At 40.1% G+C, this 23,508-nt stretch overlaps 2 protein-coding genes across 6 annotated transcripts in view; one reads left to right on the forward strand and one right to left on the reverse strand.

Annotated features, from left to right (window-relative positions):
• PHKB (phosphorylase kinase regulatory subunit beta) overlaps positions 1 to 9,472 on the reverse strand; it is a 221,839-nt gene extending 212,367 nt beyond the window's left edge. For 2 of the 4 annotated variants that reach the window (XM_040982753.1, XM_040982754.1), the window contains exon 1: positions 9,381 to 9,472. In XM_040982753.1, the coding sequence (XP_040838687.1) occupies positions 9,381 to 9,456 (76 nt within the window). In that variant the 5' untranslated portion in view covers positions 9,457 to 9,472. Of the gene's footprint in view, positions 1 to 7,141; positions 9,312 to 9,380 lie in introns of those variants that run through there. The other 2 variants (XM_040982756.1, XM_040982755.1) reach the window with 2 other exon arrangements.
• A 153-nt stretch (positions 9,473 to 9,625) lies between these two features.
• Positions 9,626 to 23,508, forward strand: part of ITFG1 (integrin alpha FG-GAP repeat containing 1) — a 187,945-nt gene continuing 174,062 nt past the window's right edge. Inside the window, exons 1-5 of one of the 2 annotated variants that reach the window (XM_040982758.1) lie at positions 9,626 to 9,976; positions 12,063 to 12,135; positions 16,736 to 16,881; positions 18,606 to 18,663; positions 19,766 to 19,840. In XM_040982758.1, the coding sequence (XP_040838692.1) occupies positions 9,766 to 9,976; positions 12,063 to 12,135; positions 16,736 to 16,881; positions 18,606 to 18,663; positions 19,766 to 19,840 (563 nt within the window). In that variant the 5' untranslated portion in view covers positions 9,626 to 9,765. The remainder of the gene's footprint in view (positions 9,977 to 12,062; positions 12,136 to 16,735; positions 16,882 to 18,605; positions 18,664 to 19,765; positions 19,841 to 23,508) is intronic. The other variant, XM_040982759.1, reaches the window with a different exon arrangement.

Here is a 23,508-nt window from a genome sequence, read left to right on the forward strand (position 1 = left end):
TAACGTATAGATGGTCTCTGGCATAATGGTGGTTGAACTTGATGATTTTTTGACATTATAGTGGTGTGAAAGCAATACATACTCATTAGGAATTGCACACCCCATTTAGAATTCTTATCTTTCCCCAAAGTAATAATGATATTGTTGTACAAAGTTGGGCAGTGGGAGACATCCATAGTTCCCAGTCAGCCAAGTGATCATGATACTCTACAGTAAACTGTGTCACCAGTGTTTCTCCAAACAAGAATTCAGTAAACTACATGAAAGCTTCAATACTTTATTATAGAATTGGTTTTGCGTTAAATGACTTTGTCCAATTGTAGGCTAATTAATCTCAGTGTTCTGAACACATGGAAAGTGAAAGAGGTTAGGCTAGGTTAAGTTTGGTGCATAAATGAATTTCAAGTTAAATTATTTTCAACTAATGATGTATTTATTGAGTGGTAACCCCACTCCAAGTTAGAAGCATTTGTGTTACAAACACTGATGACCTCAAAATGCCGAATATACATAGGTTAATCCGAAACAAATGAGAACAAATAACATCATCAAATCGCAAAACTAATCCCATCTGAGTACAAAGTGGCAGGCACTACTGACAGTGAAAGGGGAAAAGACGCAGTGGCCAGCAGCAGAGTTCTGCATTGTTTGCATCTCAGCCTGATTACTCATCAGTTTAGTAAGTTACTTCCCTGTGTTTTGTTTTCAAAAGGCTAATAACAGTAACACAGCACAGAATGTTGTTAAGATTTAAAAACTCAAAGACTAGCAGCTTAAAGGGCTGTCACTGCTGTCACCATCAACACAATAATTACTATTGTTATTAATAGTACTTCTAGGAGTACTACTGTATACGTCCATAGGCATTGCTTCCTCTTCACAAAATAATTCATGTGGGATATGTGTCATGAATTTTAAGTTTTAAGTTTAAATAAAGAAATTAGATGTAGTTCCCATGGTATCAGTACTCATATTTGAGCTCAGCTGTATGACACTAAAGTCCATACACAAATCACATTATGATACTGCATCTCAAAAGGGGCAGTGAGGAATTAGCTGTGATATAGTAGGACTTGCTAAGCAATATAATCTATTGTACAATTATTATGTTCCAGGTGCTCTTCTAGGCTCTAGGAAACAAAACACATCAAGAATGCTTTCATACAGACTAACAGATGGAGACAAACAAGAAAACTAAGAAAAAAATAGTAAATAAAAGAAAAACACATTAGAGAATATTGTGATGCATCTGAGGTCACATAAAATTATCTAGGGTGAAAAGGTAAAAGAGGTAAGTTTGAGACTGGAAGTAAAAACAAAAAAAAAAAAAAAGAAAAGAAAAAGAAGGAATCACTACCTAAACAGCAATATACAGAGCTGCCCTGGCAGAAGAAATAGCTAACATGAAAAGCGGACGTGTTTTATGTGACCAGAGGAAGCCAGCATAGCTGAAGAGAAGTCTTCCACAAGAAGAGAAGCAGTCTGGGCCTGGTGCAAGCGTAGCAGTTAAGGTCCTTGCCTTGCAGAGGCCTGGATCCTACATGGGCACCAGTTCTAATACCAGCAGCTCCGCTTCCCATCCAGCTTCCTGCCTGTGGCCTGGGAAAGCAGCTGAGGGCAGCCCAAAACCTTGGGACCCTGCACCCACGTGGGAGACCTGGAAAGAAGTTCCTGGCTCACGGCTTTGGATTGGCGCAACACCGGCCATTGCGCTCACTTAGGGAGTGAATCATCAGGTGGGACATCTTCCTCTCTCTCCTCCTCTCAGTACATCTGCCTTTCCAATAAAAATAAATAAATCTTAAAAAATAAAAAAGGAGAGAAGCAATCCACAGGATGGTCAGAGAGCAGACCAAAAGCCAAGGCACTTGGGGACTCTGTCACTCAAAAGAAGGGACTAAGAATGTCATGTCAAGATAATGAAGACCCCAATGGGAGTATTTTAACAGGAAAGTGGTTTTTATTTTAACAGGAATGTGGTTTACACTTTAAAGGATCCTTCTCCCTACTAGATGAACAGGCTGTAGCAAGGCAGCAGTGTAGAAACAGGCAATCAGAATATTTCAGGAACCTGGACCAGAGACAAAAGTGGCTAGGACCAACAAGACAGAGTGAGGAAAACCAGATAGAGTTGGTACACATTTTAAACATACAGTGGGAAAGATCTGCATAAAATAGCTGGAAAAATATGGGTCCACGATACCAAGATGGAAAATATTTAAGGCAGAATATGTTTGAAGAGGAAGAAGAGTAGGGCTATCCTTTGAGATGTCCCTCAGACACCTGGTAAAGCTCAAGAAGCACCTGCATCAGAATCTGGAATTCTAGGGAGCTCCTACTAGGTCATTATCTGATGTTACAGAGGCCTGAAGACAAAACAGCATGAGAAGAATAGCATTTAAATTGTACAACATGAGTCCTTGGTAACAACCTAAAACACTGAGACAAGCTGTTGTATACCTCATGAAGCCACTACACATATGAAATCTAAAGCATCACCTTTGCTGAGTGTAACAACACAAAGCAGTGCATGCTTTAAAGGCAACAAGACTCACACCAGGAGACCAAATCCTACCATATGGTGTCTATCTCCCACACCTTGTAGGATAACACGGTAGGATCTAGGCAGAAGACAGCAGAGATCCCAGCAGTATACAATTCATAAGTTCCTCCAAAAATTCCATCCTATATTAAACAAATCATTTGCACAGCCCAACGTAAGCCAAAAATATCTTCTGACTATATAAAAGAAAACTACTGCTTTACTTGCTGCTAGTATGAATTTCCACGGAAACTGCCAGCAACAATTTCTTTATAGTGAGTATTGTTAAAAACGAGATGATTTAGAGAAAAACAAGAGCTAAACTAACAAAGGAAAGGACCATTAAATAGCACAGTTCTATCAATTATAGATTTTGGATTATCTGACTACAGCTAAGTATATTATACCATGATAGGTTTTGTTAATCAAATGGTAACACGGATGGTACCTATTTAAATGAGAGAACCTTAAGCAATCATGTCTCTATGTGTAATTCTTCATTTTATCTACATCAGCAATCTCATAAAAAAGACACATATTGGGCCCAGCGCGATGGCGCAAGTGCTTAAGGTCCTCGCCTTGAACGCCTGGGATCCCATATTCTAATACCAGTTCTAATCCTGGCAGCCCCGCTTCCCATCCAGCTCCCTGCCTGAGGCCTGGGAAAGCAGTTGAGGACGGCCCAAAGCCTTGGGACCCTGCACCCACGTGGGAGCCCTGGAAGAGTCTCCTGGCTTTGGATTGGCTCAGCTCCAGCCGTTGCAGCCGCCTGGGGAGTGAATCATTGGACGGAAGATCTTCCTCTCTGTCTCTCCTCTCTGTATATCCGCCTTTCCAATAAAAATAAATAAGTCTTTAAAAAAAAAAAAGACACATATTTTTAGGAAAGAGACAAACTAAAACCTGTTGAATGGGAATTAAACTTCAAGCATTTTCCATATAATATTACTATTTAACCTTCTCAGTAATTTCCCCAGGTAAGTTTTATGACCTTAACTTTAAAGATGGAAGTTACTCAAGATTAAACAGGTAGAGGGCCCAGCGCGGTGGCCCAAGTGGTTAAGGTCCTCGCCTTGCACGCCCAGGATCCCATATGGGCGCTGGTTCTATCCCTGCAGCCCCGTTTCCCTTCCAGCTCCCTGCCTGTGGCCCAGGAAAGCAGTTGAGGACAAGGACAGCCCAAAGCTTTGGGACCCTGCACCCACGTAGAGACCCGGAACAGTCTCCTGTCTTCGGATCAGCATAGCATCGGCCATTGCGCTCACTTGGGGAGTGAATCATTGGACGGAAGATCTTCCTCTCTGTCTCTCCTCTCTGTATATCTGCCTTTCCAATAAAAAAAATAATAAAAATAAATCTTTTAAAAAAAAAAAAGATTAAACAGGGAGGAAACAACAGAGAGCCAGGCTGCAGCTGTACACATAATACGTATTTTTCCATTAGTGTCTTAAATGGGGATTACAATCCACAAAATCCAGAAGCCTAAGACTCATAGCCTCGTCAAGATGCAAAAACTTGTTAATATCTGGCTGTTAAATTACGCTAAAAGCAAGACTGCTATACACTTAAAAAAAAAAAGCAGTATCAGACAAATTCATGAAAATAAAATGAACATGGCCCTATATGCACAACCAGACTTTATCAAGTACTGATATTCCTGGAAAATTAAGCTAAAGAAAATTAATCAATCTAAAGAGAAATAATTAGAGGCAAGAACGCAGGCCATATATTGAAACCCACTTATCCGATGCTGAGGAACTGAGGAAGCCAAGGAACAAGTAAGCTGAAGATTTGCTTTACGAAGGAGTAACTTCTCAAATACCTTGCCTTATAAGAATAAAAGCAAAAATGTCAAGTCACTTTTCTCATCACAATATGCTACATTCATTATTGCAGATTAGCTTTAATTCCAAGGCTATTGCTACAGCTGGTCAACTTGGCTAAGGCAACAGATCATGCAGTGACCACATGAGAAATGAAAACACTGTGAGGTACAAGATGACCCATTCTTATCTTACTGAGGTCGCATCTAGGGCCTTGAAGGAGGAGATGGGCAGGGGACAATTCTTAGCTCCACGTCACAGTTCACTGTCTTCATGTACTGGATGGACTGGCTGTACAAACAAGACCCTGGAGCTGCCAAGACAACCAAAGCCAGGGGCATTTCTCTCTGCTCCTCTGCCCAGATCGAGGGAGTGGGAGGTTGCAGGCCATTGCCCAGAACAGGCCAAGATAATCACTTGAATACTCTCAGCAGCCTAGACACCTGGGTACCCCATACCCGCTTTTTATGCCTGAAGAAAGAAAAAGAAAAAACTTGCGAAATGTCCAACCTGTTTTCCTTAGGGAAACAGTGTCCAATCAGATACTCCGCTTCCCTACTTTTTCATGGGGCAGTGTTTTCCTATCTCTTTGCTTTGAATACAAAATCTTTTACATTTGTCATTGTATCCTGGCTTTTTATTTCTCTACAAAGCTGAGGAAAGAACCCACTGAGCTTCATCAATAATCCTATTTTACTTACTTCACTTGTTGAATTTTATAAAATAATCACCTCAAACACTGTGCTCCGAAGCTTGTTATAGAACAACTTGTCTATCTAGATCTCTCTGATTCAAACAGTCAACACAATTTATATTCAACCACAGTACACCCTGACCCGTAAACAATCAAAACACAATTTCATGCACACATAAGAACACAGGACTCTTAGCAAAAGCTCTGGGGTAGGAACAGAAAACGGAGAGCACAAACATAACTAGGATGGTTAAAATACATAAAAGAATGCAGGTACAGAATGATTTTCCAAAAATCAAGGCTTTCATTTTTGGCAACACTGGAAACATTCTATGCAAAACTAACAGTCAAAAAGCTCAGTTGTAAAATTCAGAACATGCTTTACAACGATTGGTAAATTAAATCATGCAATAAAACACTCTTCTGCAATGATAATGCCCAAGGAACTGCAATGGTGAAACAACTCACTTAAAAATATATGTATTTCTAAATCAGCAAATAAATTACCAACGCAAATCACTCAGAGTAGTAGTTATTTTAACAGGCAAAAGTTTTAAGTGGTACTTTATATTCTCACTTAGTTTTGGATAGAGAAATAGCCCCCCAAAAACATAAACATTGAAAACCATTTATGAAGAACCACTCATTAAAATGGATTAAAAAACTGAAGACTGGCATTTTTCTACTTTGCTTCTTAGTGCATTCAATCTCAATTTAATAATATGGTTGCAGAAAAGCTTTTTATATATCAGTCAAACATTCTACATAATGTTGAAACATAGTTCTTGTACTTGGAAATTCTTAGAACTACTGATGCATAAAAGCTTATCTTAAGCATCCTATTTCCTTATAACTACTGAATGACTTTTCTAGTGCCGAAAACCCAACCAACTGTAGTAGCAAAGCCAAGACGGAAAACAGGCTGGCGCTTAACAAAGTAAAAACACTCCGGAGACATGCCCTTCCAGTCTCTCCAGTGAAAGAATCACTTATCAACTAGCACCGTTGAAGCACTCTGCCATTCAGTAAATGACAACTAAACACAGGGATTATTTCAGATCCTAAACTACAAACTTACTGTTTTCTGCTTTTGACTGAACAATTTTTTTTTCTTAAACTGTTTCATAGTTCTTGTCTGCAAAATTTACCTTTTCTATCTTGCTAAAATATGACCCGATATAAATTTTCCATTTTATTCTCCTCTGAGAGAGAGGAATAATTTCAGAATGGCTATGATGAAGCCATGAAGTGTTTCATTCTTACTGGGTTTGTGGCAGGATAAGGGATGGGAGGGTCATCTCACCTTCACTTTTGAAGGAATCCTGATATTTGAATATTCTGCATCAGACACATGAAAGAAGAAGAGCAGGCTCATGACAACTGACTCCTCCTAGGGAGTTTAGCCACCTGTTTTCAACAGCCCAAGGTGAACCATAACCTATCATGATCACTTAACCTATTGCTTCTTTTGCAAAGTAAAACTACATCCAAAGGCTTGGATTCCTCATAGGAATCCATACTTGGTCAATCCTAGGTCCATGACCCACCTGAAATTGTGTTCAATATTCTGTGCATTTATGTGGCGAGCCAGGGAGCATGTCGAAACAACACTGAGAGCCACTGTGCCAATACCTGCCCCCGGCACCGGGCATGTATGGGACAGAGTGGAAAGCACTTTGCTTTGCAACAAGCATTTCAAGACCTGGCACAAGTTTATGGTAACAGGGAGTTGATGCAGAATAGATGATTGAGAGGTTGATCAGAAATGCTTAATTTGTGAGATTTCCTTATCTAAAAAGACAAAAATCATTTAAGAATGTATGCTATGCTTCCAGATACAAAAGAATCTCCAGGGTCAAACATCTTGTGTCAGGGTAAGAGCTCTACTCTGCACTGACCAAATTCCATACCACAAGTAACATTCAAAATACAATGCAGACCTGCTGGCAGAAATGGGGCTCAGGCTTGGCTGGGCCCACATAAGAGGAAATAAAAACAGAATAATAATTTAGGGAGAAGTTTATTTCAGAGACAAAGCTGTTTAAAATTACCAAGTGACCCTTTTGGGGTCTTCACACTTACCAGACCTTAAGAAAGTGGGTGGAGTGGAGACAACCGCATCAGGTGAGCTGGCCATTTCAAACTGTTGTCTCTAATCACAAGCGTCGCAGGCTAAACTACAGCAATTTCGAAACTGTTTAGTAAAGGTTAGAAGCAATCAGCATTAGATTAATTGAAAGCAGTGTGAGCGGTTATTAACATGATGCAGTGCACAACAAAGGCAATAATTGCAGATCATTATGTAATTTCATTTTCTCTTTTATGACTTGAAAATTTGATTTCCTTTGATGAATTACATATGCTGATATGGAGGAGGCATAAAACGTAGAAGATCCACTTATGAACCGTTACAGAAGAGCAGCATCCTCTATTGTGCAGTAATTATGCTACTATGTAACAATGCTCAGAACTCTGTGAGGAGCACATGCCAGAGGCAGGTTGGCACACAGTGTCAAAGCAACTTCAGCTCCGATACACCAACAGTAACAAATACCATCCAGTCAATGGTTTTTAATGTCACAGGGAGCAGATGATTTAGTCAAGAAACTTCATCATCTGTATTTCAAAATAACAGAAGAATCTGAAACTTCAAGCATTACTTATAACTTTCAACTAGCTATTCTGTTTTACTCTGAGGTAAACACAAAGCAACACTCAGCATCGATGCTATCTACCTTGCACTTGAAACTGCATTTAAGTGATTCTTAAAAACATAAAGTGTTTTTGTCTGAGAGAAGAAGTCAGGTTTTCAAAGCTTCGTGTTATAGCATGCATTTCAGAGGAAACAAAGACTGGAGAAGAAAAGAAACACTAAGTGCATATGAAGGGGAAAGAAAAATGCTACAGAAATACGTTGGGGGCAGGGCTCAGCTTCCTGAAAGAAAACTCTGGTTACTTTCCTTGTCCAGACATAATCAATCAATCCCTCTTTTCATAGCCCAGATAGACTAGATTATAAAGACTATTCACCACTTACATGTAACACAAGAAAATTGTAAGAAAAAAAAATCTGAAACAAAAACACACATGACCATTCCAAGTAGCAGTTATGGACTTTAACATGTAAGTCAGGAGTGATTTTTTAGAAAATCTTTCCTGTGTTGTTGGTGGTAGCTTTACATAAGTACACAAGTGCAGAACTTATTAAGGTTTAAAACCTGGATAAAACTATAAACAAAGATTGGGTTATGATTTATAAAACTAGACATGTTGTATAAACTAAAAAAAGGCATCATGCACACCCAACAATCAAAACTTCAAAAAGAACTCAAAACATAATTGGAGCAGAGAAACAAATCTTTTCATCAGTGCAACTGCAGCTAATTATTCTATCAATGCCTCTCACATCGCTCAATTATATATGTATTATATATATATTTCATGAATCGTTTAAAAGGGAAATCTTTTATTCAAAGGCTTTTCATTCTACCACTTCTCTTGCTAATGGGAACACGTTTGTTTTTGCTGAAGAATATATCCAAACAGCTAGGGGAATAACGATATTTTCAATCCGACCTTAAGAGAAATCGCCCACAAGTGCTAACTTTAAAGTCCTGACTTAGCGATTTGAACAAGGCAGTTCAGGATACTTGAGCTGCTGTGACAGCCTGCACTGGGTTCTCTGACCTTTACAGCCTTGGACTTGAAAAACACCACTGGAAACTACAGGTCCTGTGGCCCTTAGGCAATGGGTCAGCTTCCTTAAGAACCCAACTATGCTCAAATTGACTTAGTAGGATCCTGGCTCTATCCTGTTTCCCTCAGTTTCTGTCCTTCTGGGCTCAGAGCTAGCGGGATGTGCGAAGGTCTCTATGAAAGAGAATAAGGCAACAAGTGGTTGTCGGCATTCTGGAGACAGGTCATAGCCATAACTAAAAACGAAGTCGTTGTTATTATCATTACTATTATTTTTTTTTAAGAGGATCACACACAGGGGGTCGCCCAGGAATGTGTGTGGGCCCCAATTTCCTAGGGGCCAGGCTCCTGGCAAAGTGGAAAGTGCCGCTACTTTTGGAAGAGGAACACTCACGGACCAAGCTGGTGGGCAACACAGAGTGTCAACTTATTTTTAGAGGAGAAGGGAGCAAACCATCTCCTTGGGCAACATGCCCGAAGCCACCTCCTGCTTTCTAAGGGGTACACACGGGGCACAGGTTCATTCCCAGGACCCCCACCTGCCTCCCGCCCCCGGGGCTTGGGGGGGTTTGCACCACCCACTGGGTGGGGGGGGGGGTAAGCGGCGGCGCCCCGCCAGCCAAACCTGAGCGCTTGGTCCGAGCTCTTCGCTCCAAGACCTTCCAGCTCACTTCGGCCATCAGCCCCGTCGCCCCCGCCATGGCCCTCAGGTCGCCGCTCGGGCCACCGCCCCCGGGGCCGCCTGTCAGCACCGCCTGGCCGGCCCCGCCCTCTCGCGCGACACTGTCGGGCCGGCCGGAAGTGAGCGCGGAGCGAGCTTCCCTACCCCCGCCCTTACTCCGCGGCCTTCCCCGCGTCAGAGAGGCAGCCCTGAGGAAGAGGGAAGGGCCGCGACCGCGGCTCCGGGGCGCCTCGGGGCTGGTGCTGTGTCTCCGGGCTGTCGGCGCGGTGCTTTGCGGCTGCCGTCAAGCGCGCCGCTGAGCCGGCGGGCGGGGGGCCGAGGGGCGGCCATGGCGGCGGCGGCGGGCCGGCTGCCGAGCACCTGGGTGCTGCTGGCGCCTGTCCTCGGGGGTCTCGCGCTGCTGGGCGTCGGGCCGGCCCCGGCGCGGGCGCTGCACAACGTCACAGCCGAGCTCTTTGGGGCGGAGGCCTGGGGCACCTTGGCGGCCTTCGGGGACCTCAACTCCGACAAGCAGACGGACCTCTTCGTGCTGCGCGAAAGTCAGTGTTTGCCGGGCCCTCCCCCATGTCGCTGTCCGTGCGCCCATCCCGGTGTTCCCATATCCCTTGTCGGGACGGCAGGTCCTCCTGCATTTTCTGGCCCGTCTCTCCCGGCCCACCCTTCATCTCTAGCATCCTTGACAGCCTGCTCCACTCCCCCATCTCCATCTTTTGCAGCTCATGTCCTGATCCAGCCACCCACACTTTTGACCTGTCTTCCAAAGCCATGACAACACCCAGGTTGTGTTTTGCCTTTCTTCCTGAGAAGCCAGCATCCTCCCCTCCACGTGCCCCTTCCTGCCCGTGGAATCACCTGTTTTCCAGAGCTCTTCTTGATTCCCAGGAGTCTTTGTAGCTTGCTTCCATGGTCTATGCCAAGGATCCTGCATTGTTCTTGGATGAACTGTAAAAATGGAACATGACAGGGAAGTTGTCCCTACCTCCCCACTTATCTGATTCATCCACTCCTCCCTTTCTGAGGCTCCCAGCTTTATCTGAGGCTGAGGTGTGTGCTCAAGGCACCTAACACTCCCATGACTCTTGGGACCATTGTTGTGCAAGGGACCACCTATCACCGCAGAGCCTCCTTGGAAAGTGTTTACCTCCTGGAGGGCCTAATCATTTGTGTACACCTGTCCCAGTCAAAAAAGTCTGTTTTTTGAGTTTCCATTTTATGGGTTTTGGGAGGCTTGTTTGTTTTATTTTCGGCTTTTGCTTTAGCCATCACTAAAACTTTTTGTGAAAATCTTGGTCCTGATGTGGGGTGGGAGGGCAGGGGTGGGCTTCTTAACATTGCTGAGCACTTAGAAAATTAGGTGCCACTTAAAGGTAAGGCCCAGAAAAATCTGTTTAAAAAAAAATGAAGAAAGAAAAAGAAACTTGACCGGAAAGACCCTGACCCAAACTTATTGAGCCCCTTTGCAGGACCCCTGAGCATCTTGTGCTCTGTGGATGTTTCTCGACTTTGTATGACTCCTCCTATGGCAAGAAGCTGCGTTCTGCCAAACCTCCAGGTCTTTCACCAACCTGGATACAAAGACTTGTGGTTAAGAATGTCCAAAGGAGTGCTAATTGAGCCCCAAGAATGCAGGTTTTTCTGTTACTTGCCTAATTGTGGCCCTGTCAGTTGCTTGTCTCTGTCTCCTCGTTGTGCTGCCTCTGTGTGAGGAGCCAGACCCATCCCTGAGGAGCAGTGGTTGTGTCTTGTCAAGACAGATCCAACAGGATTGGTTGATTTAAAAGAATCACAAAAGAACCAACCAGTCGGACTTCTAGGCAGAGTCCATTGGCATAAGTTTGTCTCGATCAACCATTTTTACAAGTTCATGCTTCCCATGTGTTTACTGCTGTGAACACTGACCTGTGCTACAGTTAAGTATATGCATTCTGTTAGACTATTGCTGGAAAAAGCTTGGCCATTCAGCTGAAATAGGCCTGTGAAATCATTTGGTCTGGCCGAGACAAGCCACCAATGGGATTCAAAATCCAGTAAGTCTGTAGCTGTTCATTTTTTTTTTTTTTTTAAGATTTTTGAATTTTTTTTTCGGGAAGATTTATGGAGAGGAGAGACAATGATTTCCCATCTGCTGGTTCACTCCAACAAACGGCCACATTGGTTAGAGCTGAGCTGATCCAAAGCAGGGAGCCAGGAGCTTCTTCCATGCAGGTGCAGGTCCTCAGACCTTGAGCCATCTTCCACTGCGTTCCCCAGCCCCAACAGGGAGCTTGATTGGTAGTGGGGCTTCTGGGACTTGAACCCACACCTATATGGGATCCTGGAGCTTTCGGGGGCAGTATGGGTCAACTCAGCCATTGTGCCTAGCTCCAGGCTAATTTTTAATCTGGTAATTTTGTATGATACTCTGAATGATTCATAACTATCCATACAGCAAATATAGAAAATAAAGTTTCCCTATCCTTTTGAATAGGACTGTCCTTTACAAGGCAAATGAACTGAAGTTTCATGAAAGGTTATTGTTTGTTTGTTTGTTTGTTTGTTTTTCTGGAGAACAGTGCTCAGAAAGCTTGTTTTTATTTACAGGATGTCTGCCAAGAAATATCTCTAATATATATTTGCTTCTCTTAGGAAATAATTTAGTCGTCTTTTTGGCAGACCAGAACGCACCCTATTTTAAACCAAAAGTAAACCTATCCTTGATGTAAGTATGAATGTGTTTGTTTCTATATAATGTTAGTTGTTGGTATAAAAATGCATGTACGATGGTTGGTTGGAATGCTTTTAAAAGCAGTCTCATTACATGGTGTTGTGATGCAGAACTCCTAGTTATTTGTAGTAGCAACTTCTTAGGAAAAAACATGAACACACTAAAGCTTCAAAATTGGCTTTAAAGAATTAATTTGTGTGGACTCAGGTCTTTTCCGTTAGAAATATCCTGTCTTCCTTTGCTTCCTTGCATGTGTTGAAAGCGGTTCCTCTTTTTGTGTGTGTCTTGAAAGCAGATCACTCACAGGAAACTCTTCATGTTGCCAGTTGAGTGTGGCAGAAGGAAAGGTGTGTAGTGAAGCAAAAGAATCCCTTCAAGATTTGTTTGGTTTTTTTTTTTTTTTGACAGGTGGTTGATAAAAGTCTAGGATTTTTTTGCTGTTGTTGTTTAAACTTCAGATCAGGCTTTTAACATCTGGATTTTTTAAGTGCTCAAATAGTAGTTTATTTTTCTTTTGTGTGATTGGCATTATAAGCAGTAGTGACCCCCGCCCTGCCCTAGTCTTCCATGGTGGTGAGCCAACAGGATTATGAAAGTACAAGAAAAAAGGATTGATTGATGTCTGAATTCAAAAAAGAAGAGATGTGTCATTGCAAACCAGAGTGACAGCTTCCAGAAGCCTGACCATGTATGAATGAAATGAATAAAAATTAGCAGTAGGCATTCAAGCTTGGAAACAGCATTGAAAGATGGTAGTTACAACTACCAGTTGTGAAAAGGTACAGAAAGTTTTGTCTAACAAAAGAATAGTATGCACAACTGAGCATTCTGGACTGGGAAGATAAAATCAGGGCCAAGTGACCTTCATAAATATGCTAACGAGTTTCAACTGCAGCCCAAGAGATGATAAAGACCACTGCAGGTTCTGGTACAAAGGACTGATAAGAGAAACAGTATTTTTTTTTTTTTAAGATTTATTTATTTTTTGGAAAGTCAGATATACAGAGAGGAGGAGAGACAGAGAGGAAGATCTTCTGTCCGATGATTCACTCCCCAAGTGAGCACAACGGCCGATGCTATGCCGATTTGAAGCCAGGATCCAGGAACTTCTTCCTAAGAGAGTCCCACACCGGTGCAGGGTCCCAAGGCTTTGGGCTGTCCTTGACTGCCTTCCCAGGCCACAAGCAGGGAGCTGGATGGAAAGTGGAGCTGCCAATATTAGAACCGGCGCCCATATGTGATCCCAGCGCTTTCAAGGAGAGGACTTAAGCCGCTAGGCCACACCGCCGGGCCCGAGAAAGTGTAAGATGAATTAATGTATAGAAGATTTAAGAAACCTTTAAAAATTCCTCTGAGAGATACTTGGTGTTCAGACTCTATAACATTACAATACTTAATTAAAGCTGAAACATGTGTGAAAAAAAAGTTGATCTTCAATTAGAAAAGTAAGAGGAAAGTTATAAATGGATAAACAGGTTCACATCCCTTTTGAGAAATGTTTTTGGGTACTGGATAGTAGGATGTTTAGGGTAGGAAAGAAACAAAAATTCAAGTTATATACTAGAAGTGAACTGACGGCCTGGAAGGGATCTTTGCTGGATGATTAGAGGGTAAGAAACCTTACAGGATATAAAGAACTGTGATTCTACTAAGATAAAATAAAAATCCAAATTAATTTATTTATGTCATTTTATATGAGAAATTTCCAAAAACACTATCAAAATGTATGTAATGAAAACACTATGCATTTGCTGTCAGAAATTTTTGCAGTAAAACAAATATATTTTCTGATTTTATTTTTCCATGAAATTCTTGAAGTGCTTTCATGTACTTTTGAAACTTAAAAATCTTGTTTTTCTTTTAATTTGAAATACTTTTCAAAGTAAAAATGACTTTCATTCATCTTCTCCCTACTTCATCAACTGGTTTTAGAACTTCTAGGATCTGTTTATCATGTTTAAATTATGCCTTGTCACTCCAAAGTTTCAACTTTTTTTTGAGTTAGTAATCATTCTTTTATATCTTAACCATTAATTCGTGTTTTATACTTTTTTTTTAAGAGGCAGAGATTTTGTTTTTTTTTCATCGGAATGTTTGCCACCTCAGTTGCTTGCAGCACTTGGGAGTGGGCCAGACAGAAGGTGGGAGCTCGGAACTCAAATCTAGGTTGCTCACCTGGACGGCAGTGACGCAAGTACTGGCCATTCCATGAGTAGGAACGTGAGAACAGAAGCAGAAGTAGCATTCCTTCAGGCCCCAGTACTGTGCTAACCACTGCACCAACACCTGCCCTAACAAAGTGGCAGAACCAAGTGGCACACAACCTCTCACTTGCTAGCCATCTGTCCCCTTTGTGAAAAAGATTGTATGCTTCTCTATATATGTATTCTCGATTTTTTGCCCATTTTTCCTTCATAACTGCTATATGTCTGCTGTGCATTGTTTATTTTCCCCAATGGAGCCTCTGTACTTTTATCCAACCTGTACTTCTGCCCTTCCTCCAGCTTCCTGCCTACTCACTGTTTGGGGACTTTCTCTTGGCTGTTTTTTGATTTGTTAAAACTGGCTCTTGTGTCACTTTCTTATTCCTTTGTTTATTTACTTCCCTGGTGTACATTCTTTGGGGGATTTCTGAAAAAGGAAGCATGGCAGGTCCTTCAATTTCCATACTCATTTTTAATACTTTTGCCGTCATGTTCTGGCTTCAATCCTATTCTTTCTCCTGCTCCTCCAAATATATCTTGTTTTATTTTTAATGTTTGATGCTGAGACCTTTCTGTATCCCCTTTGCTCTGACGTCATGGCGGTGTGCCTTTCTGTAAACTGGTTTTCAGCTGTTATGCTGGGCTAATTTAGGTAGACCCATTTAAGGGAGAGGTCTTCATCTTAGGGGCTTTAACGATACGTGTGTTTTTCGCTTAGGAATTTGTATACGTAACTTACAGGTTTACTTGGATCCATCTTTTGCTTCTTTGTCTTATTTTCTTTTTCTTTCTGGGTTTTTTTTTTTTGTTTTCATTTTTTTTTCCAGAAAATTTTCTAAATTTTATATTCTAGGCCTTATTTTTTAATTATTATTATTATTATTATTATTTGCTTATTTGAATGGCAGAGTGACAGGTAGAAGAAGCGAATGACAGAGAGCGGAAGATCTTGAAGAACCTCAGTATCAAAATCCCAACCATTTGTTCATGGCTCATTTCTACTAAGAAACTGTGAGCTTGCTGGCCAAATGTGACCTTTAGCACTGATGGGCCCCAATTCTTATGTATCAAGACCCACCTAAGTCTGGTTATCTCAAAGGTGGCTCCGAGTAATTTAGTGGGTTCTTAGTAGCTGGAGGCATGGGCTCTCCAGCCAAGATAGGTAGGAAAGAGGTGGTATTTCCCCTCACCTTGCAGGCTATTGTGAATTGCCCCTTTTCAAGCTATTGTGGACTACCCCTATAAAAATCCTATGAATATACTGTTCACGGCCACACTATGGTAAGGGGTGTTGATCCTGGCCGGTTGGCTTGCTGCTCTCAACCAAGAATCCAAGCTCAGATGTGCTGAGCTTGAATAAACCATCCTTGTACACTTGGTTTGACTTCAGATTCCTGATGATTTCTGGGGATCTCAAAATCTGGGCACAACAATCTTAAATACTGTGGTTCAGATGGCCACATCAGCCCTATCAAAGCCAGTCCTGAGGCCAGGAACCAGTACCGCCATCTTAGTGTGCCCAAGCAAGGCAGGGACACAAGCACTCAGGCTGTCTGCCTTTGTTTTCCCAGACACATTAGCATAAATCTGAAGCTGGGTAGCCAGGGTTTAACCCAGCACTGAGCTTTGGGATCCAGCACTGCTGTTGGTAACTTAACCCACCGCACTTAATGCTGGCTCTGTATAGATTTTTTTTTTGTTATTATTTGAAATATTTTTGATTTTCATTGCTTTGTGGGTTTTTTTGCTGTTTGTTTCTCTTGACCTGCTGTTTGTTTCATGTGGGCATATTTTTTTCTCAGGTATAATTTTGAGGTTTTTTTTTTTTTTTAGTGCTCTTTGGTTAGCTTTATTTTTTTACTATTTTGATATGATGTAATAGTCATATTTCCTTCAAATGGAAGGTGTATATTCACACTTAAAAATAAAATGCTGAAGAGCTAAATGGAAACTGCTAGGTGAGACTGATGGTCTGTCCATTCCTGGCTGATACTGTCAGAAGAGGGCAGAGCTGGGAGGAAGGTCGAAATGTCCTTTACGTAGGCTTCCCGCCCTTCTAGTGCAGACTCTGAGACACAGCTGTGATGATGTAAGTAATTGCCTCTCTCTCTCCCATGTGGGAGACCTAGATTGAGTGTCTGTCTCTTGGCTTTGGCCTGGCCCATTCCCAGTCCCTGCAAGCATTTAGAAATTGTGCCAGTGCTCATATGCCCCAACCCACCTCACTGTCTTTCCCTACGCCTCTCAAATCATAATAATAAGAAAGACATTAAGATGAATCAGTTTGCAGGATTTTAAATTTTATATGAAAATATTTTAAATGGAAGAAGTGCACATTATGTCCTCTTCAGTAACTTGTATGGATATTTTTGAATGCTGTTTTCTTTTAGGAATTACAGTGAATTGATAACAAGTGTAGTGCCTGGGGATTATGATGGAGATTCACAAATGGATGTCCTGCTGACATATCTTCCCAAAAATCATGGCAACAATGAACTAGGAGCTGTCATCTTCTGGGGACAAAATCAAACATTAGGTGAATTTGTTTTAAGAGCTTTTATGATTTTTCATTAAATATTTTTTAAAAAGATAGAAGCTTTATCTAGTATTTTCTTTTAAGATTTATTTATTTTTATTGAAAGGCAGATTTATGAAGAGAAGGAGAGACAGAAAAAATTTTCCATTTGCTGGTTCACTCCCCAAGTAGCTTCCATGGCCAGAACTGAGCTGATACAAAGCCAGGAGCCAGAACTTCTTCCAAGTGTGCCACAGGGTACAGGGTCCCAAGACTTTGAGCCATCCTCTGCTGCTTTCCCAGGCCACAAGCCGGCAGCTGGATGGGAGCTAGAGCATGCAGAATGTGAACTGATGCCCATATGGAATCTGGTGTGTGCAAAGGTAGGATTTTAGCCACTGTGCCATTTTGCTGTGCCCAATACCAAATGTTCTTAGCATTACAAGGTTGTTCTAAGATCAGTTAAAAAATGCTATTCTTGAATGTTAGGAATTAAAAAATTGTTTTCATATTCATTTTCTTATTTTATCTTTCAGCTCAGAATTGGGCTGAGCTAATTGCAGAGAACAAAATCCACCCTTGATAACTTAGTGAAGCGATTTACCAAAAGATTTTAATAGCATATAGAAATGTTGTGATGGCTACCCAATAAGCCTCTGAGGCTCGCAAGTTCAAGGAGCAGACAGTGATATATTAATAACAGAGGCACATCCTTTGACTCACTCCTGCCTTTAAAACTCACAGTGCATCTGATTGTTAAAGCTTAACTTTTATTCACCTTCTCTGGTTTAAGAGTATCCGGAAAAATGATAGCTTCAGTGTATAGGCTGTCTGTAACAGAAAATAGCGAAAATGTTTTTAAAATAGCCCTAGAAAGACTATTGTAACCACCCACAAAGCATAAAGCTTGCCTGAAAATCTATATATATTCCTAAACAGACAGCTTTGTTCGTTAAACCAAATTCCAAGGTGTACAAGTGTAATTGTACTGTCACATATGGCAATATGAATTTGGTAGTAATCACCATATTTTTACACACAGTAAGTATTTTAGGAAGGAGTCCCATGTATGAAGTACCACTTTGTATGAGAGTGGGTGTGTCAGAGTCAAGTAGTCTTGGATGTATTGACTTCTTTACAGCAAACCTCGTTGATTATGCATTATTGCCTTGGTAAATTGTATGATGAAAAGGCAGCTACAAGCCACCCAGGTAGAATCTTCAAAAGGCACCAGCTGTTTGGGCTTGCGTTGTGGCCTAAATATTTTAGGATGCCAGCATGGCATATGGGATGCAATTCTTATCCCAGCTACTCCACTTATAATTGCGCTGCTTACTAACGGCCCAGGAGAAGCAACAGAAGATTACTGGTGTGCTTGCTCCCCTGACATCCACATGGGACCCCAGCTGATGCTCCTGGCCCAGCCCTAGCTGTTGCAGCCATGCATGCAATGTACTAGTGTGTAGAGGACCTCTCTCTGTTTCTCCCTCTTTTTCTGTAACTCTTTCAAATAACTAAATATTTTATTAGAAGAACAAAGCCATTGTAGTCCTGTTCAGTCTAAATGGATTCTGTCAGTATTTTGTCTTTTCAGTCTTGATGTTTATTTAGATTTGGTTCTTGGTGTTTGATTAATTATAATATATGAATTAAGAGATAACCTTGACTGAAAGCATTTTTACATAAAAACAGATAGAAAGCTAATGTAAAATGTCGTGTGATTTCTGTGCATTTTCTCCTTGTAGATCCTAACAATATGACCATGCTTAATAGGACTTTTCAGGATGAACCACTGATTATGGAGTAAGTATGTTTTTGCTTTCCTTGGTATGATTTTAAGCTGACAAATATACAAATCCTTTGCATAGAAAACAGCTTGCAAAGTAGACTCTAAATTCACTGTCTCTTAAAGCTTATAGTGGCCTATGATCTTGATTATAGGAATCTTGTCAAGGTGGAGGAAAGAAAAATAAAATGCATTGTTTTGAAGAAGGAAAAGATTTATGCTGTTGTTTTTGTTACTGTAGATTGAAGTGCATCTGTTGTCAATTCCTGTGGATGTTAGCCTTGTCAAAGACTTAAGTAGCTGTTCTTAAATAAAGCTGTTAGCATTTGATTGACAGATATGAGCTATTCAGGCTTCTTGCAGGAGTTTTTAAAGATTGAGTTATAATTTAATACAGCTTTCTGGCAGAATATTTAGTAATGAGGTAGAATTCACTTTCAGATGTCTAATCTGTGCACAATCTTGTTTTCAGTACTGCCTGCCTTACAGTTATTTTATTGTAGTTAGTATTGAAGCTAGGTCAGGGCCTGTTAGCGAGATGAGCTGTGAACTTCCTTAAGGGTGCTCAACTGGTTTTATTTTAGAGTTGTATATTTTTTTCTTTGTTGTTGTTATATTTAATGGCCGGTATTAATTCTATCAACAAAGGATCAGCTTCTCCTAAGATCGTGTAAATAAGCAAATTTGGTCATGATTCTAAAATAAGTTTCTAGAAATTAGCACTGAAGGATGTAGATGAACATGCAGAGGTTGTGGATGACCCCAAACTTCCACACAGCAGTCAGTGTCTTGGTGACACTGAGTCAAGCATGGCTTAGCAATAAGCTCCACCCTGTGCTGTCACTGAGAGGCAAGCTACAGAAACCCCAGTGCTGGTCCAGTGCCAGACCACAATGCAAGCTCTGCAGACTTGGGGCTTCAGGGACAGGATTACACACTGAGGCTTAGAAGTGAGATAACACATGTGTAGACCTCTGATTTATTACAGCTAATTGTTAGAAAACATTGTAATGTACATACCTCCCAAAGTTTATTTTGTTTCATCTTCTTCAATAAGCAACAATAAAAGTGACGGTCTAAAGAAGTACCTGCTTAATATTTTGAACGTTTATTTTTCAGTTTCAATGGTGATTTAATTCCTGATGTATTTGGTGTTACAAATGGATCCAGCCAGTCGCAAATACTATTAGGAGGGTAAGTACATATTATAAACGTCTAATTAATTGTATCTGTACTATTGGACTGTAGAGAGTATATGCCTGTGTGTACTGATTGCTGCAACCTTTGGTGAAAATTCAACTCATTGGAATTACTTGTTTTTATTCTTTTCAAAGATTTTCATTTATTTGAAAGGCAGAGTGACAAACAGCATTTGCTGGTTCACCACCCAAATGCTTGTCAGGTGGCTGTGAAAAGCCAAATCCAAGAGCCAGAAACTCCGTCCAGATCTCCTACATGAATGACAAGAACCCAAGGACTTGAACCATCATGTTGAGCCACCACCACCATCACTCACATGATCAGAAAACTGGATAGGAACCAGGGTAGCTGGAATTCACACCAACGTTATGATATAAGATACCAGGATCTTAAGCAGCAGCTTAACCAACTGTGCTGCAGCACCTACCTCTTTCTTTTTTTCCCCACAGATTTACTTATTTAAAAGATACACTGATAGACACAGAGAGAGAAAGAAGAGAGAGAGAGAGAGACAACTTCTAGCCACTAATTTGTTCCCCAAGTGCCCTCTAAAGGGACTGGGCCAAGCCGAATCCAGGAACCAGAAACTGTGTCTGGGTCTGCCCCCAGGAGTCAAGAACCCAAGGACTTGAGCCACCCTCTGCAACCTGTCCTGCCACATTAGCAGGAAACTGAATAGGAAATGGAGGTTCTAACCTGAACTCTGCTACGGGATGCAGGTGCCACAAGGGACAGTTTACTTCCTGTACCACAGGGACTTGCCCCAATTGGAAATGTTTCCTAAAGATTTTTAAAAGAGCATTTGTTCAGCACATAAGCTCTCTCAACGCAGTTTGACTCTTATCTGTAACTGCTTTCTATGTAACACCTGCTTAGGGCTTTTACCCTCCTGGACGTTAGCAATACAGACTGTACAAATTGCTATTTAAATACTGATTAAATGTTTTGGAATTGGAAGGGTATAATTTTACTAGGAAGTTTAGACATTATCTTGATAAAATCTTCCACCTTAGGCATTTTGGCTTCCAGATGTTAATAAGCTTTATTTATCTTTGTTTCATTTGCCAATAATTGCTTGAAAATATACATACCACTCCTGTAAGTACTGTAATTTTTTCATGTATGCTTTGTTCTTTGCCAGTATGTGTGCTGGGCCTTTCTTCCTGTTCGGTGGACAGAAAAGCTTTATGGAGAACTTTCTGGAAACTTGAATTTCAAATTCATGATAATTCCTCTGGAGTTTAAAAAAATAAATAACAGTCTTCCTAATACAGAATTGTGGTAGCCGTTGTGATAGCAAGGAGCTTTTCATGGCAGACATCATGGTTAATTGCTTTCTGTGTCTGAGAAGGAATAGTTTAGCTGAGGACTATAGAATGCATTTATTTACCTTTCCATGTCTGCAACATGGTCCACCTTGTCCCTTCAAAAGAGGCGTGCCGTGGGATCATACAGTTTACATATCATCCATGTGGCTCCAAGTTGGATGAGAAGAAAGAAGAGAAAGACTCTCAAACAAAACCTGTTTGGTTTTTAAAATATGTATTAACTGCAGGATTGACACTTTGTTTAAATGGTCTTCTTTTATTGGGTTAACAGTGGCTAACAAGGCTCATTCAATGGTTAAGTGACCATTATATAATATGGAAATAAATGGTTCATAATGAGTTTTCATCTTCCAATTGTGAAGCCATCATTTCTTTACATTTACTACCTTCATTCAACAGCTTTGCTGTAGATCAAAACAAATTAAAGGATTTTTTGGATTCTGTGGGAAATGGTGTGGGTGTGGCAAAACTGAAAGCCGGAAGATCATTTAAAAAAAGAAATGATGTGTCCATCTTTGGAAGTTCAGTGTAGTAGCTGTGTTAATGTACAGTAGACTGTGTAAGGACTTGCTAAGGAGTATGTGGGTATAGGTTGTACTAAGCAAATCATTTCCTAACATCTTTGGGTTTCTTAAGTGCAGTTATCTGAAATGAACATGCCTGAGGATTAACCCATTTTTACTATCTTCCTCATATTCCACATTAATTTGCCATATTCTTTATACTTTCTGATTCTTACTAATGATACATTTCCTGCAAAATGAAAATGTATGGGTGCCAAAGAAAGATAAACCTTTTATGATTAATCAAAATGACAAATTAATATAGAACTTCAAGGTTTTTTTTTGTCTTCATACATTTTTCACTTTAAGAAAAATTTTGATTACAAAAATCAAATATTTTGGTCCATGAAGTATTCTAAATGCAGAAATGCTATTGTGAGGTTGTGCTGGCAATAGCAGGTTTTATTCTAATAATAATTCCTCTTTGCTCTCTAACTACTATCAAAAAGTGTATTGTTGATGATCTGGGGAGAGCACACGAAAAAGAGTACAAAAGAAACACAAAATTCCAAAAGGCAGACATCAGCAGTGATTCTTAGTGCTCTCCTAAAGGCATATCATTAACTGAAATTGAGATATGTTTTGTGGCAAAGTAATTTTGAATACTGATTGCTTTACATGAGACAAAACAACAGAATGTCCTCCAGTCCTGTCAAACCCATGTATAAAACTTTTGTATAATTTCTTTTGTATCGAAAGGTATTTTTCTGTAATTGGCATTTTCTCAAACCATACAGAGAAAATACCATTTAAGGTAAAGCATTTTTTTAAAATTAGGAAATGTATTGTTTTTTGTAGTCTATTAATAAAAAGAATTTCATGCTAGCTCGTGAGATAATTAAATTTTGTGTTTTTATTACAGTCAGAAAATTTTGTTTAATAAAATCAGAGTGCTTTTTCTTACTCTCATGCTTGGTTTTTAGGTAATTAATTTTAATGTTAGACCCCAGAATTGAATATACAGTACAATTACTATATGAATGGTCTGTCTTTTGTCATGCTTTTTATAACTAAGTTATTTTAGGTACATTACATTGCATTGAAAAATAGTAACTAATGCTGAATAGCATATTGCTTTATTATCCAATTAGGTAACATTTTATAAAAATACATAAATTATTGTTTTAATCTTGACTATTCTGCAACATATACTTTGTCATTTCTCAGCAATTTTACCAATATTCCTTAAAACCCATTCACACACTTATTTGCATTGAAAAAGTCGAGGTCAAATTCTTTCTGACAGAAATTGATTTGACAGTAAGGGCTAACTTTTTGATTGGGTTATTTAGCAAGCATTTCCTCTAATTGATCTTTTTCCCATATTGAACGAGCTTAGTTAGCAGATCTTGAAGTTTTTATTATGGAGAATCTGAACTGTGTATGAAGGTAAAATGTATGATATATTCACTTTGCATATATTGTACCACCTATGACTTATTTTCAGTAGTTACCAACTAAGAATTAGTTGCTATTTTATCTTCATCTTTTCCCCAGTTCTTCCATTTTCACATGTTTATTCATAAATATCATATACACATGTATATGAATGTATAAGCACAGATAACCATAACACCTTTATCACACAAAACATTAGCATATTTTCTTAGTATTAAATTTCTGGTGTGATTTTGATGGAAATATGTATCTAAAGTTTATGACAATGTGAAACCATCTTACTGTATTGTATTCAACATACAAAATTGTTGAATAATGCAGTAAAAAAAAGCTTCAGTGTGAATGGCTGGTTATACAGGATCTCTCTAAATGG

Source organism: Ochotona curzoniae, unplaced genomic scaffold, assembly GCF_017591425.1.
Source record: "Ochotona curzoniae isolate NIBS_2020 unplaced genomic scaffold, NIBS_Ocur_1.0 contig_3622, whole genome shotgun sequence".
NCBI classification, from domain to species: domain Eukaryota; kingdom Metazoa; phylum Chordata; class Mammalia; order Lagomorpha; family Ochotonidae; genus Ochotona; species Ochotona curzoniae.